At 55.5% G+C, this 15,593-nt stretch overlaps 2 protein-coding genes and 2 non-coding genes across 7 annotated transcripts in view; all 4 read right to left on the bottom strand.

The window, feature by feature from the left end:
* PLXDC1 (plexin domain containing 1) overlaps positions 1–3,630 on the bottom strand; it is a 63,533-nt gene extending 59,903 nt beyond the window's left edge. Inside the window, exon 1 of one of the 3 annotated variants that reach the window (XM_053892405.1) lies at positions 3,316–3,630. In XM_053892405.1, the coding sequence (XP_053748380.1) occupies positions 3,316–3,391 (76 nt within the window). In that variant the 5' untranslated portion in view covers positions 3,392–3,630. The remainder of the gene's footprint in view (positions 1–3,315) is intronic. The other 2 variants (XM_053892404.1, XM_053892403.1) reach the window with 2 other exon arrangements.
* Positions 3,631–5,450: 1,820 nt separating this feature from the next.
* Positions 5,451–5,522, bottom strand: TRNAC-GCA (transfer RNA cysteine (anticodon GCA)). The gene has a single exon. It is a non-coding gene; the product is annotated as a tRNA-Cys (tRNA).
* Positions 5,523–6,198: 676 nt separating this feature from the next.
* Positions 6,199–6,270, bottom strand: TRNAC-GCA (transfer RNA cysteine (anticodon GCA)). Its single transcript has one exon. It is a non-coding gene; the product is annotated as a tRNA-Cys (tRNA).
* Positions 6,271–6,940: 670 nt separating this feature from the next.
* ARL5C (ADP ribosylation factor like GTPase 5C) lies at positions 6,941–13,689 on the bottom strand. 2 transcript variants are annotated; one of them, XM_053892891.1, is made up of 6 exons: positions 13,627–13,689; positions 12,408–12,574; positions 11,734–11,794; positions 10,427–10,574; positions 9,631–9,714; positions 6,941–9,173 (listed from the first exon to the last, which is right to left on the bottom strand). In XM_053892891.1, exons 2-6 carry the CDS (start codon positions 12,427–12,429, stop codon positions 9,018–9,020), a joined length of 471 nt encoding a protein of 156 aa, XP_053748866.1. In that variant the 5' UTR covers positions 12,430–12,574; positions 13,627–13,689; the 3' UTR covers positions 6,941–9,017. The 2 variants fall into 2 exon arrangements, with proteins under 2 accessions (XP_053748866.1, XP_053748865.1); XM_053892890.1 differs by lacking the exons at positions 11,734–11,794; positions 12,408–12,574; positions 13,627–13,689 and adding an exon at positions 11,000–11,725.
* Between the last annotated feature and the right edge of the window lie 1,904 nt (positions 13,690–15,593).

Genomic DNA, 15,593 nt, shown 5'->3' with positions numbered 1-15,593 from the left:
CCCACCGTGGACCTTCCCCTGGGGAGAGGGAAGGAGGCACAAGGGATTAGCAGGAAGGGACCACCAAGTAGTCAGAGAAGAACGGGAGAGCAGAGAAGTGTGAGTTTCTCTCGAAGGGAGAGTCTGGGGTCCGTGACCACCTCTGATTCACTCACTCATTCAATACACACTCATTGAGACCCTACTGTGTGCCAGGCACTGCACTGGGTGCTGGGGCAACAAGACGGAACGGGCAGACACAGCCCCTGTGCCCGTGAAAATTCCAGTTGGAAAAGACTCCTGCAAAATGAAGAATGTGGTGAACAAGAGAGCGTGCGGTGGGGACGGGTGCTCTAAGACAGACGGAAGTGTTGGGCTTTATTTCTACCCTGGGCAGCGCCATCACGGTGAGCCTGTGTGCGGAGGAGGAGGTGGCCCTTGAGCTGAGACCTGAATGAAGAGAAGCCCGTGTTACTTGAGGACCAGAGGGGACACAGCCTGGATGTGTTGAGGGATGGACCTGGGGAGCGTGAGAGCAGGTGCCGGGATGGGGGGGGGGGGGGGGAGGGAGGCTATCCACTCTAAGAAATTTGGACTTTAAGGCAATAAAATCCAAGCTCTTATTTATTAATGTTTTCCTGAGAAATGGAAATTTTTCCCAATTGGAAAACAAAACAGAAATCTGGACTTTAGTCTCAGTTTGTTTGGAAGTGTCTGGTGGCAAGAAGGAGGTTGGAAGCAGAAGCATGGTTATAAGGGGCCCTAGACACAATCTGGCCCAAACCCCGTTTTATAAAAGAGGAACCCAAGGTGCAGAGAAAGGAGGAAGTGGCCAAGATCACCAGGGATTGGGGTTGGGCCTGATCTCCCGACTCCCAGACCAAAGACATGCCCTCCAGCTGCCTCTTCTCGCTATAGCTGTTTTAGGCAGCGCTGGTCCCACTGGGGCCGAACCCTGCTGCCCCTGCCAGTGCCTCCTAAGGCCATCTTCCTGTCTGTCCCCCTCTAGTGGTCTTCCCTCCCCTCCTGACTATATCTTTGGGTTACTCATCTTTCTCCTGCTTCCATTCTAATGATGGATGAAGTTTCAAGGCTCCACCAAACAAGCCAACCCATCAAGAGGGAGGGGAGACCGCAGCTCCCTCCTGAGGTCCCCCTGCCCACAGAGCTTGGAGCCTTGGGGTTGGATGATGCCCCTTCACATCCAGCTCCCCGCTGCCCTTTCACCAGGCCCCAGGGCTCCGCCACTGATCTGAGCCAGGCTGTCCCTCCTTAGAGGCCTCCCCTAGAATATCCACCCCTCCACCTCTTCCTCCAACAGACAACGCCCCCTACCTCCACACAGACCTTTCCTCCAATCCAGCCGGGCCTGGTGAAAAAAACCGCTGGACCGAGTCAATAGCTGCCCCCTCTGGCTTCCTAGAGCTTCCTTAAGTCCAACCCATCTCTCCTGCTGCAGAGAAAGTCCATTTTTTCCTGGCTGAATCTCTGGCAAAGCTGAGAAGACAGGGTGTCCTCTACTTAGAGATTTGAATTAAGTCTCTGCCTGCCCCCCTCTTCCCGACCTCCCCAGGTATCTACGACCCCAATCCGACTCTGAGGAGGCAGCCCTCAGCCAGGCCCCAGTCTGGCCACGATCCCCCAGCACATGCTTGTTACCTCTCAATTCCCCTTCCCCAACCGTCTCCACAGTTCTCCCAACTCAGCCAGGGGTCCAGGGCCCACCCCCCTCATCAACCCAGTCACATCCTGGGTTCAAAAGATCCCACCAGGTTTGGGGCTGCAAAGGACTTCAAAAATTGACCTGTCCAACCTCTTCCTTTTTATATCTATTTTTTGAATTATCAATTACCCACACATGTCACAACAAATCTGAAAGGGCACGACAGTCATAAAAAAGAAAAAAAATCTCTCGGAATCCCACCACCAAGAGGTAAAGATTTTGCTCACAGCCTCCCTTTATAAGTGGAGAAACAGGCCCAGAGAAGGAAAGTAACTTGTTCAAGGTCACACAGCAAGTGAGATGTTGGGACAAGAAGCCAAGTCTCTGGCCCTTGCCTGTGTGGTCTCCCTGAAACCTGGTGGTTCTGAACCAACAGCCTCTTGCCACATCAGCTTCCACTGCTCTCTGCCCACATTTTCACCACCAGTACCCTTTCCCACCCTCCTTCTCAACAGGGACCCAAGCTTGTCTCAGCTACATACAAGGACCATTAAAGTCAAGAACGCTGTCACTGATGCTGTGCCTGATGTAGCACACCTCAGAGACAAAGCAGCCCCAACTACAGCATCTCCCGGACAACCTCGTGCCACTGCTCTGTCCCATTTAAAGGACACCTATGTCAGTGAGGCATAAAGCTCTGTCTTCCCAATTCTGTCAAGAGGCTAGACTGCAAATCACCCACCTCCCCAACCCCAGAGAAGGTCTGGGTGCCTGAGGAGAAAGGAGGGGCATGTAAAATTGCAAGCTGAAAAAATGGTTCTTTTATAATATGAGAGACTCAAGGTAGACCTCAGAAAGGACTTCCAGGTGGGAGAGATGATTGTGGAGAACGGTGTAGGGGAGAGGAGTGTGCAAATAGGAGCCCCCCCACTATCCAGAGCCAGAGCAACTAATGGCCAGAGTCCACAAGGACAGTACAGCAAGAGTGACAGGGGGACCCTGGAGGCTGGGGAAGGGGGGAGCAGCAAGTTGCTTCTTCGTGGGCCCAGGACTGTTCTCCAGGCTCCAAGCAGGGAGACGAAGCCTACTAGCAAGCCAGGCTGCTACAGAGCTTCCTCTGGGAGAGATGCTGGGTCTCCACCATTCCCCTGATTGCTCCCACCCAGCCCCAAAATCCGACTCAGACCCAACCGGGGTCAGCTTGGGGGTGGGGGTGGGGGTGGGGGGGCGGTGGGGCAGGAAGAGAAAGAGGAGGCAAAGCTGGGGCAGGAGGCACCCCAGGCTCCCCATCTCATCAGATTCATCCTCCTTCAGCGTGACCAGGGGTCTCTACGACTCCCCCACTGTCCCCTTTGGGGCCAGAGTCACTGCCTTATGTAGCCCCCTCTACTGGGGTCCCTCCAGTGTCCTTCCAGGAGGAAAGAAGTGGGGGGTATCAGTGTCTGCCGCCTTTACTCTCACTCACGCATGTGTTTAAAGAAAGTGAGTGGGTCCCTGTCCACCTGCCACAGCCCACAGAGCTCTTGGCCCTCCGCGGACAGTGTCCCCCCCCCCCCACCTCCAGCCCGACATCGCCAGCCGGTGGGTACTTGCTCGTGCCCACGCCTGCCTGACTGCCCCCTCCCGGGCCCCGGCCCACCCCCCTCCCCCCCACCAACTCCGGCCAGTCCTACCTGCTCCGGGCGGGGGGCTCAGCGCCCGGGCAGCCTCCCTGAGCACCAGCACCAGGAGCCAGAGCTCTGCCCGCATGGTGGGTGTCGGGACCCGCCCCCGGCCCGCTGCGGCCCGGGCCCCGGCGAGGGAGGGGCCGGGCTCGGGCGGCGCGGTCCCCGGGGCTGGCGGGCGGAGGAGTGGGCGGCGAGGCGGCGGCGGAGCGCGGGGCCCGGCGGGGCGGCGGGAGCGGGCGCGGGCGCGGGCGCGGGCGGGCGGCGAGCGAGCAGAGCGGCGGCCTCCCCGGAGCGCGGAAGGGGAGGGGGCGGGGCGGGGGGGCGCGGCGCCTCCCGAGCGCTCCCGGAGTCTTCCCGGGTCCTCCCAGCCCTCCCGGAGTGCTCCGAAGGCGGTTGGGGGGGGGGGGGGGCGGGGGGGGGGTGCTGGGGGCGGAGTAGGGGACGGGGCGGGGGACCCTGGGCTGGGAGAAGCCCTGGAGAGCAGCCGCGGCACCCCACCCCGCACCTTAGCTCTTGCCTCCCTTCCCCTCCTTCCCTCCCGTGGGAAAGCCGGGGAGACAAAACCCTGGTGGGGGGTGCACACTCCAGGAAGGGACAGGCCGCCTCTTTCCTCGGACGATGGACTCCTGCCATACCGACCCCCCAAGCTCTACCAGGCTTCCCGACTTTCTGGGCTGTTCCTCAGAGTTCTGTGGCTTTCTGATGCCCATCCCCACCCCAGGAATCTCCCCTTGCAGCAGAGACCCCCCAGCTTCTCTCACCAGTACAGGCCCGAATTCCACCCACCGACCCCGTGGCTCCTTTCTTTTTTTCCCGTCACTCCCCATTTCCAGCACCGTCTTGCCCACCAGCCCAGCAGACACGGGAGGGGGGGGGGGATGAAGGGGGCCTGGCTCACACCTACTTTAAAATAGCCTGCACCTCCCCTCACCCCCCGGCCAGAAGGTAGCCGAAGCCACCCTTCTCTTTGGGGACTCCAGGCCTGCTCAGGGTCCCAATCAATCTTCAAAGCCAGCCCCACAGCAAGAAGACGTCTCACCCCACCTGCCACCACCTTATGACAGACTCTGGGGAATAGATCACCATTTTTTTTTTTTCTTCCAGGACAGAATAAAAATACCCGCAATTTAGGAGATTTAATAGACGGCAGGGAATCAGGTCAGGACACGGAATTGTCTCTTCCCTCCCCTGACCTACTTTGTGCGATACCAAGGAGCTGGAGCACCGGGGGGGGGGGGGGGGGGGGGGGGGGGGGTCGCGAGTGAGGGGTAAGGGGCTTCTGGCTTCTTCTGGGGCTGAGGCCTAGGGACTGGACAATCGCGGACAGGTAGGGTATGGACTCTGAGTGCCCTTGGGGGAATTCCCCAGGAAGAGGGATACGCGTGGGGACAGGAGAAGGAACAGCATGGGCTGGAAGAGGGGTGTTCCCTGACAGGCCAAAGGAAGGACCTGAGAAGGAAACAAGAACTAAAAGACCCCCTAATCCCTCAGAATCCCAGTTCCTCCCTCCTCTGGATTCGGGGTTCCAGAAACAACCTCCTCCAGCCCTGAACTCTTTAATCCTTTACAATGGGACAAGGCAAGGCCTGTCTATAAGTTCTTCTCGTTGTCTAATTCAAATCCCAATTTTGCCCACTCTCAAGTGGGAATAGGCATCCGCCTCCAGCTGTGGCTTCTTGCTGCCCTCTAGTGGCCACATGGAGAGACGCGGTCTGTCTTACAAGGTTTCTTTTAAGGGCTCAGGCTGAAAACAGCAGCTTGGAAATAATTAGAAGCAAGGGACGTAAATTTTTTTTAAATGTAAGCCTCAGGATCTTGAGTGTACATCAAAATCACCTGGAAGGCTTATTAAAACACAAATTTCTGGACGCCACTCCCAAGTTTCTAATTCAATAGTTGTCAGAAAAAGCGAGAATCTGCATTTCTAACACGCCTCCAGGTGGTGGTGCTGGTCCGGGGAGCACATTTTAAGAACCATAACTTGAGAATTCCCGCCTTTTGCAGGCTCTCGTCTTTCTTGCACCAATTGTCGTCTCCCCAAAAGAGAGGTGGCGAAGGAAATGTCAACATGAAATTGTGGACAGGGGGAACCTTTAAATAAAAAGGCGCATGGACACCGTGGTCCACGAAAACTGATCCTAAGGGGGCACCCGGATTTGAACCGGGGACCTCTTGATCTGCAGTCAAATGCTCTACCACTGAGCTATACCCCCTCTGCTGACGTCTTGGCGCGGTAGCGTCTTAGTGCTTCTGCTGCGCAGGCGCTTTGACGGATTTGCGAAAAGTGGAGTCCGACGTTTACAAAAATTGGGAATGATCTCAATCTCAAAAGATTACTCTCCTGAGCGCAGAACTTGTTTCCCGAAAATGCAGTTTGGGAATGTGGGAGGAGAAAGCCCTCGAGATCATTCGAGAGCCCTCGATTCGGAGACATTCTCTTGCGCCGGGTTCCCAGTTTCCTGCCCTGCTAGAGCTCCTTTATTGCTTCTTGGCGCCCCTCTTTCCGTCCCGCACGCTCAGGCGCGCTTTTCTGGGCCTTCCTTCCCCAGCCCAAGCCTGGCCCTTAGATACTCGGCCTCCCTCCCCAGGAAAAGCCGTCGGGTCACTGGCCAAGCGGACCTGGGAGTGGGACCGCCTCAGCCGTAGCACTACCGAAGTGGGCCGTCTGTATCGTCCATCTAGGGTTAGCCCGGAGCTCCTTGCCCTCGCACTGCATCCCCCTAGTCTACACACGCGACCTGAGTGCGTGGGTCTGCGAGGCCGGGACTCCACCCTGGCCTTCCTGCAAAATGAAGTAACAGGGCCCTAAGTTGCACCCCCTCTCCCTTGCTAGGGCACTTTGAGAGGTGGACTGCAGGACAAAGAAAACACGAAAAGGCTGAAACACAGAGGGGGCACCCGGATTTGAACCGGGGACCTCTTGATCTGCAGTCAAATGCTCTACCACTGAGCTATACCCCCAGCACGCCTTTGGCTTCTTCTTAGAATAGATCTCTGTAGTATAAGAAAATATCAAATTACGCTGTTACCTGAGAGCTGTGCCAAAACGATCTAATGGAAAGAGCAGAATCTGAATGGGGATGGCTAGGATTGCTGAGTTCTTCCTCCACAATCACGCCTCAGGAAAACCACAGGGTTAAGGAATCCTGGGACCTCTACAACTGTGTCCTGACTGTCCCCGAGATGTCCACTGCCTGACTTGGGAAGGAGAGAGACCCACAGGTTCCAGGACCATCCCAGGTCTTATGGGGTAACGGCACTGCTCCCTGTATACAGATGGACAGCCTGGGTTTCCATCCTGTCTTCAGCTCTACCGAGATAGGACTGCTGGGCTTTTCAAATCCCTAAGGGCCTCTACTTCCCTCCTCCATGAGTCAGCATCAAGCCCCTCCACCCCTAGCCCCAGGTACAGCCGAAAGTTCCCAGTCCTGGCAAGCCAAGTGTCAGTTACCTGGGCAGAGGGTGATAGAGCCCAGGACCAAAGAGCCAGCCAGTCCTCTGGGCAGATGGACCTTAAGGCACCACCCCCTCTATTTCCAAGGAAGATTTCCCCCTACCTGATAGCCCCGTACAAAAACCAAAAGCTAGTTTGAAGCACAGGTAGAAGGAGCAGGCAGAAATAAGAGGTGAGCAGTTTTCAATGGCATTTATTACACTTTTATAAAAATTCTAAAACAATGTGGAAAAAAGTCATTACAAAAGATGGTCAAGATAGGCACTCTGTAGGAATCGGGGAAATTTGGGAGGAATGGGATTCACATTGGAAGGACCGGGAATGAAGGGCATAGGATGAGATGGCTGAACGCTCACAAGCTGTGGTCAGAGCCAGCATCTCAGAGGGAACAGAAAGGCCTGGGAGGAGTGGGACTCCCCGCCATGCAAGGGACTGTCCCTGTCTGGGGTGTCCCGTCCTCCTCCCTTCCCACCAGTTTTTGGCTTTGCCCTCCTTCCCCTGAGCCCGCCCCTTCACCTCTCTGGAATCTCCTTTCCTCAAAGATGGCTGAGGGGCCAGAGAGCTGGGGTGGGAGCCAAGGGGCCGGGGGTGGGGTTCTAGGAAATAAAGAGCAATTCCAGGGGTCTCTTACTCCGCCCCCTCCCCCCCATTTTTTCCTCAAAGAGGCTACAGGCCAAGGGGACTGGGCTCCACGTCCTAATCCCTCAACATGTCCAACAGCTTGCCTGGTGCCTCCAAGGACACCTGTTTCCACGGAGGAAAGGGCAGCTTTTCTGCTGTCCTATCTACAGCAGTTCAGGGCATGCAGTCAAACTCACAGGGTTGGGTGGACTGTGGCAATCTCACCTCACTGTCCATAGCCGACCCAGCTCCCATCCGGAAAAGGAATAGTCACTTGGGTTTTCCACCCACGTAGTCCAGGCAAAACCCCCAAAGTATTTGGATGGCCTCAGCCTGGGACATCAGTTGGCAGTGGTCTGAGACTGCATCCACTGGAGCCCCGCGGGCAGCCTGCAGGGAAGGTGGAACAGGGCAAAGATCAGCATATCCTGCAAGGATGATGGCCTCCAAGCCCCCGGCCCCCTACCCAGAGCTGACGGAGGGGACAACCAATGTCGCATCCAATCTCTCAATCGACAAGCATAAATGGACTGAGTACATCAGGTACTGTGCTAGGGGTTGGGGTTACTGGCGAAAAAAAACAGACATGCCCTCTGCGGTCTACCGTCTGGCAGAGGGGATGGATGTGGGTTGCGGGAGGAGGGTGGCAAGGACGCTATCAGAAACGTGTGGTTCCTTGGGCCACCTGCCTAAAGTCTCCGGGCGCCTGGGTCCCCAGCCTGCTGTGATCCCACTTGAGAGAGAAAAGGGAACTTTCCAAGCCTGACTCAAGGCCCTTTCTATGTGACCGTGACCTGGTTCCTTCACATCCTTCAGGTATTTATACTCAGCAGCTACTTTCTGGTGGCCCCTCCCTGGTACCTTATCCAAAATGGCAACATTTGCCCACGTACTTCCAATCTCCTTTGCCTACTTGATCTTTCCCAAGCATTTATCACTTTCTAACTTACTATATATGTTTCTCTATTTTTATTGTTTAGTGTCTGCCCCCCCCCCCATGGAAAGTAACCTCATGAGGGCAGGGGATTTTGTGGTTTGTTCGCCGCTGTTTCTCTGGTGCCTAGAAAAGTGCCTGGCACAAATTCAGGGCTCGATAAATGTTGAATGATTGATGTCACGTGCTCTCAACAGGAACTTACAGAGGGAGTAGGTATACTCACCCTCCTCTTTACAGATAAGAAAACTCAAGGTCAGAAAGAGTCAGCAACTTCTGCCTGGAAGGCTTGCCCCCAGGTCTTCCCATGGCTGTGGCCGTCTTCTCCCCATTTGGATTGCAGCCCAAAGGTCATGTCCTAGTAGAGGGGCGTCCCTGACCACCAGAGCTGAGTCAGACCCAACCCTGCCCCGTCTATCACTGTTAATCCAATTTCACTTTATTCAAAGCACCTCTCTGTACCTAAAATGTTTGTGCTGAGGTGGCCTGTCGCCTGTCTTTCAGAATGAGCCTGAGCGCAGGCACTCTATCCTGCTCACTGCTTACCCACAGCATCTCAGCTGTGGGTGGGTGCTTGACTGACTCGGCCCAGGAGCTAAGTGTGAGCCAGATCCTGACAGGAGAGAAACAGGAGAAGGGTTCTGATGGTCAGCTGTTCATTGGTTGGGCCAAACCCTGGAGGTGCAGGTGGGGCAGCCACTAACCCTTCCCAGTGAGGGCACAGCATCCCTGTATGTGCCACGGGTGGTCTTTGATGGCACTAAGAGTGAGGAATTGAGAGATTTCCACGGTGGTCATGGAGTTCTTCATATCCTGCTTGTTGGCAAAGATCAGGACGGAAGCATCTCGCAGAGCCTGTGGACAGAAGAGCCCAGCCCCAGTCAGCCTGCAGGAGAGGCCCATGCCCAGGTGGGACAGGGATAGGGCAACCACATCAAGTGAAAACAACCACATCCATGGACACCGACAGCTCACGGAATGCCTCCCAACCAGCTCATATGATCCTTACAACGGTCCCATGAGGCAGTAATTTGGTGATCCCTCCCATTTCATACTTGGCAAACTGAGGATACGAGAAGTGAGGCGACCTGTTGGGGGGGTCCCACAGTGAATGAGAACCGGGGTCAGGACCCGAACCAGCAACTCTGGCTTCTGTGACCAGTCGTGCTGAGGGCATTATTGCTCTTCAGACTGCCGGGGTGGAGGCTCTCAGAGACTGGGGGATCAGGAATGAAGCTCAGAGAGGCTAAGTGAGTCGGCTGAAGTCACACAGTGAGGACACTGGGCTCTCTCCCAACCTCAGGGGCCTTACCTCATGGGCCAGCATCCTGTACAGCTCCTCCCGAGTGGTCAGCAGCCGATCCCGGTCCGTGCTGTCAATCACAAGGATGATGAACTGGCCAGCAGAGGGGAACTGTGAGCGGTGGGCTTTTCCTCTGATGAGCGTGTCTCCTGCCCACTGTGCTCCCGGACCAGCCTCTGCACCACCCGGATGTAAGCCCCACAGAGAACTGGTCTGGTCTCAAGCTCTCACTGTCTCCTTGCATTTTAATTCCCTTTTCCACCCAGGCAGTGGGGGAGGGGGGGGGCGCAAAGCACAACCTCTGATTGCGTGCCAGAGGCTGGGCCAAGCCCTGGCCATTCACGACTCTGGTCAGGTCCCCCGTGCCGTTGGGACCATTATGATCCCCATTTACAAATGAGGAGACGCGTTCCGCAGGAGGACAGATCTTGCTCTATGACACACAGCTGGTGAGTGGGAGAAAGTAAGGCCCCTGGAGACCAAGGGCCTACCCCATGCAGTGCATCAAAGTGCAAGCAAACAGATCTGCCAAGGAGTATCCAAAAATCTTAACTGAACGCTGTGCTGCATTAAGTATTTGAAACATATGCATTAGCTATTGTTTTATTATTTAAATTTCACAACAATTGAGGGAAGTCATTGCAATCTCCACCTCACCAAGCAGGGACGGGGGGGGGGGGGGGGGGGGGGGGGGGGGGGGGGGGGGGGGGGTGCGGGGGGAAGCAAGGCTCAGAGAAGGCTCAGTGAGGGGCTCACATCACACAGCTGCCTTGAAGGCCCCTTCCGGCCCCGACACTCTCCTCACCTCAGTGTTGGAGTAGTACGTGTTCCAGGTAGAGCGCAGAGCCTCCTGTCCCCCTATGTCCCACATGAGGAAGTGTGTCTTTTGCAGAACAATCTCCTCCACGTTGCTACCGATGGTGGGAGATGTATGGACCACCTCATTCATCAGGCTGGGAGGGAAGAGAGGTCACCAAGAGCGTGGCCCGTTCTGTTCCCACCCCTCTGCTCGCAAGTCAGGCTGAATCAAACTCAGAACGGCTCAGCCCCGGGTTGACCAAGTCTCTGGGCCCAGGGGAGTGCAGGCAGGAGTAAGACCGAGTCTTGCCCTGGTGCAGACCCAAGAGATGGGAGTCTAATTAGAGCAGTGTCCCCAAACTTTAATGTGCAGCTGAATCACCTGGGAGTCTTGTTAAAATGCAGGTTCTGATCCAATGAGCCTAGGCAGGGCCCAGTGTTTTGCGTTTCTAACAAGCTTCCAGTTGATGCCAATGCGGCTGTCTGTGGACCACCCTTTGAGTAGCAAGGGATTTTGGGAAAAGGAGACCGATACAAGCGAAGGCCATCAGAGAGGAGCTTTAACATAGAAAACACTCACCGTTTTATATGTAGGGAGTGCCTCTGGAAGATCCGGGCATTAGGGCGGGGAAACTTAGTTTTCACTGTATGCGTGTGTAGTGTTTGATTTTCTCTTTTCTTCTAGTTTAAAATAACCATTTACATACACTACTTTTTTCAGGGGAAAATCTTCCTAAGTAAATACTCTGGAGGCTCCAAAGGAGAGAGTTGCCATCCAGAGACTGCATATTGGGAAAAGCACCGATGGATAATTAGTCAGCACTTGTGTCCATCTCGGCTAGATCGGGAGCCACAAAGCTCAGCCAGACTCCAAACTGCACCCTCTCCCTTTTGGTGTGAAGAAGGGGACAAAGTTAGGAGGCAAAGGTGAGGTGCGGGAGTTAGAAAGGAGAGACCGGCCGCTAGGGGGAGCGAAGAGCAGGGAGGCGGGAAGAGAAGTCCGTTTCTGACAGCTTCAGGGCTGCACAACCCAGTCTGGTCGGTTCGGGGCCGGGGGCGGGGGGGGGGGGGGTGTGTGTATGGCGGGGAACACTAGGGCTGCCCATACGAGCAGGATTCGAATCCCAGGCGAGGGGCCACAGGTCTGAAGGCTCACTGTACCAGGAAGGTCACACCAGCGTCCCCCCCTCACCACTCCTCCTGGCTACTGAAAAAAACCGGGGACCCAGGGAAGGGCTCCGGTGATTGGTCCAAATGTCTGTCAGTCTGGTGGGAAGACCCAACCCCACCTCTTTCCATCAGAGGGTCACTTACAACTGGTAGAGAATGGTGGTCTTTCCCGCATTGTCCAGTCCCACGATGATGACCTTGTGCTCTGGAGTCATCCAGGGGGAAGGACAGGGTCAGGGCCAAACTCAGTAACCAAGGGACCGTGTGCCCTATCGGGCTTCCCCAGAAGAAGACGAGTGTTTCCAGCGGGCTGGGAGACCTCTGCCCACTGTACCACTTCTGCTCCCCTACACCCCTCCCCCACACAAAACCAACTGGACAGTTTTGCTTCCCACCCAGCCCCGGACACCCGCGCCACTCCCAGACAGTAGAGACGAGAGCTGAGCGCCACCTCCGTCACTCCATATTTCCAGAAAAGTGGTTGTCCGAAAGGTCAGGGGCGCCCTGGGCTTGCCAAGAGAAGGGGTCTGGGGAAAGAGCCGAGCGCGAAATCGCCATCGCAGGAAAAGCGGCGGCGGCTTTTAGCCAGGAGGAAGGAGGCTTGTCCAACCCTGCGCCCCGGGGTGCACCGTAGCGCGCGACCCTCGAAGAGCAGGCGGGGGAGGGGGCAGGGGAGACCGCGGAGTCTGCAAGAAGTGCCCACGCAGGGCTCTCGGAGCCCGAGGTCCCCCAGCGCATCCGCCCCCACCCCAGATCTGGGGAGCCCCAGGTGGGAGCCGGATCAAAGCCGTCGCTTGAAGGCACTGTGCGCCCTTTACCCTGGTTCGCGAAGATGCTCATCAGCTTGGCGATCAGTAGTCCATAGCGCGTCCCCGGCCGGAGAGGGGCAAGACTCAGCGACCTTCGGGCACCCGGGTCCTTCGGGCACCCGGGTCTACCCAGGGTGCTTGCAGCCCCGCCCCCCGGGGGGGGGGTCAAGTTTTGCCTGTGAGGTCACGGAAGTCCCACGAGTCACCTGCGGAGCCTGGGAATCCCCTGGGACGCTGCCCCCCGCCCCCCGCCCCGCGGGGTGCTATGGATGTCACGGTGACAATGAACAAGCTACTTGTCTAGAGCCCTGCAGGTGCAAGGAAAATGGGGTCCAGACTCCACATCCTCCCCTTTGCCCTGAGAAAACTCAGAGGTTCTCTGGGCGAACTGCTCCCTCACTGCATATCAAGGATGCTCACCGCAGTGACCCACAACCAGGCCCCAGATCTCCCTTCTCCAAGTGCCATGTCTGGGTCACTAGACTGAAGCAAAACCCTACTTTCTGCACCTGCCAGCTATGGGAGCAGAGGGCTCACTGATCCTGTCTGAGCTGGGAGAATATTCCAGCTCTCAACGGATCTCTAGTGGTTTCACTAGTGTGGGGCTTGTAGGCCCCCTCAAAGTTAGTTCCCTTAGGGAAGGGCAGGGTCTCCCAAATCCCTTGGTGAGAGGCAACTTCTAGAAATAAATCAGTACTGCTTCTATGATTCATTAGCAAAACCGACTGCTCAGGCACAGCCCCCAGATCGTGGGCTGGTGGGGGGGGGGGAGGTGGACATCTGAAGATAGGGATGGAACATAAAGAGAGATCTCACAGCCAGAGGCCGTATAGAGGGGCGCCCGATACTAAGAGCCAGGAGAAGAGAACCTGGGCCAAGAGAGAGCCAGGCTGGAGAAGGAAGAGGAAGGAGGAGATTTTTGTTATGAATTTCCTTCTTTGCTTAAACTGGGAAAAACAGAAAACAAAAAGAGAAGTGGAGAAGGCAAACCAACCTCAGGCTGAGGGGGCAGTTAGTTGAGGCTGTAATCACACAGGAGAATCAGCTCCTCCTGCCCCACGGCCACTGCCCTCCTAGAGCCATTAGTGCTCCCTTCGCTAAGGGAACAACCTCTAACTTGTGTCCCTGCCTCTGCCTCCCCCCTGACTCAGCACAGCCCTATTCACCTTTGTAAAGCACAGCTCAGATGATTGCCTATCGCCCACTGGCTTCAGATCAGTCTCCTCACCTGACGTTCAAGAGCCTCTGTGAGCAGCCCTCACCTACCTTTGCAAGTGATCTCTTATGTCCTGCATCCGCTGGTCCTTGCCCACATAGGCCGAGCCCCTTCCAACTCAGCTTTTGCTTCTGTGTTCCCTCCACCTGAATACTTTCACTTTCCCAGGAAGGTGGATGGACTCCTAAAACTTACTAGCTGCCTTCCATAAAAGCCACCTAGTTCCCAAGCCCTGGCCTGGTGCTCCAGACAAATGGGGCTTCTCTTTAGCCTGAGATTGTAGACTGGCCTGTTTGTGCCAATCAGCTGTGAGACCTAGAGGGTGGGGTTCATGTCTTGTTCGCCTGTGTTCTGCTCCCCACTCCGGCCTAGTCCCCTGCCTGGCACACATAAGAAATGTGCGGCTATTGAAGTACAGTAAGTTATGCCATAGCTTGAGAGATGGTGTTTCGAACATTTAAAAAGATGTGTGAGCACAAGTTGAAGAGGAATGAGGAAGGCTGGGAAGTTCATGGAGAGAAGAGGGAAAACAATTGGCTAAATAAGGAATTTTCATCCCACCCGCCTTGGTGCCTGGAGTTAGAAGGAAGGAGAATTGACTACCAGAGCCCGTTTCAGCCCCAGGAAAGGAACGCGGAGTGTGATGGCAGGCGCAGGGTGGGTAGCGGGGTGGGGGTGGGGGTGGGGACACAGAAAGGTGCTGGGGGAAGCAGCAATACTTTAAGCCCTTTTACCATCTGTTTCCGGGGGGTGGGGGGGAGGAACCTCAGTGCATCCTGCTCCCACCTCCCCCCCCCCCCATTACCACCACCAAATTGCAGAATTGAAAGTGACATTCTGCTAGCTGGAACACATTCAGTAAACAGACAAGGGCTGCTTCTGCTGTGAAACCTAGGGCCTCGGTCTTAGGGGGCATTCATTCATTTATTTGACAAATATGAGTCAGGAGTTAGGAAACATGCCAAGTAGACAAAACAGACCCGGTCTGGCTCTTTTGAAGCTTACGGTCTAGTGGGAGAGAGAAATATACACACCAAAAAACCAAAAACAAAACCAAACCCTGAGAGACAGTAGGTAGGATGGCCTGACTTAGAAGGGAGTCACAGCTCACTTTTCTAAGGATGTGATTTTGGAGCTAAGACAAGATTTTCTTCTAGGGTACCGGCTGGAACACCCCTTGCTCCTGGGCCATGGAGGTCCCAGCTCAGCTCCCTTGACTTTTTGGAAGGTGGAAACCTTCAGCCACACCCAGGACTCACTGTGGACAGAAGCTACTGGTCAAGGAATGAGATGAGGGGTCCCAGATAAGAGGGGTCCCAGCACCTCAGTTCCCCACTCCCTGAGGTGACCGTGGTGGTAACATCAGCCTCTCTAGACCTCATCCCAGCCGACTTCACGGTTGTTGAAATCTTCACATGTTGACAACCGCCAACGTGCTGAGTGTACATCAGTTGAGGGCTTGTGGTTACCAAAAGACAAGAATCTCTCTTTCTTCATCTCTCACTACCTCCACGCTACCTCGAAATGCCCCCGCCTGCAAGTTCCGGGCAAATGCAATTTCAGGCAGCAGACGCACGAAGAGAAGACAAACATATTCAGACACCTGCTTCCTCCTCCCCTTGCAGAAGCTGGAGCGGGGGGATTAGCACTAGATTTAGGGCTCACAGGCACCACAGAACTTGAACTCCAAAGATCTGAATTCAAGTCCTTGCTGCATACCTGTGCAGCTATGGACAAGCTGCGAGCTTTATCTATAAACTAAAGTTAATCATCTCCGCCCTTGATTCAAAATATCAGCCTCCACCCCAGATAGAGCTCTCTGCCGTTCCCCGATTCTCCAGACCAAGCACCCATCTGTCTCCTGCTCTTCTCTTGGACGTCCTCCCGCAGGCACCATAAACCCACCTTGTCCAAAGCTAGACATCATTTCTGTCTCTAACCTGGTTCTTCCACCTGCTTCCTCTATGTCTGGAAAGACC

Source organism: Panthera pardus, unplaced genomic scaffold (genome assembly GCF_024362965.1).
Source record: "Panthera pardus isolate Hobbes unplaced genomic scaffold, ASM2436296v1 HiC_scaffold_3, whole genome shotgun sequence".
NCBI classification, from domain to species: Eukaryota; Metazoa; Chordata; class Mammalia; order Carnivora; family Felidae; genus Panthera; species Panthera pardus.
Note: the sequence above shows the minus strand (reverse complement) of the source record. Positions and strands in the feature narration are given on the sequence as shown.

What these genes read in the sequence shown, in the direction of transcription:
- ARL5C (XM_053892891.1), bottom strand. Translation starts at nt 12,429, where the DNA reads ATGAGCATCTTCGCGAACCAGG. An exon ending in CGTACTACTCCAACACTGAG is followed by an intron (nt 9,715 to 10,426) that starts GTGAGGAGAGTG and finishes TCTGCTGGCCAG; the next exon opens with TTCATCATCCTTGTGATTGA. An exon ending in ACAGGATGCTGGCCCATGAG is followed by an intron (nt 9,174 to 9,630) that starts GTAAGGCCCCTG and finishes TTCTGTCCACAG; the next exon opens with GCTCTGCGAGATGCTTCCGT.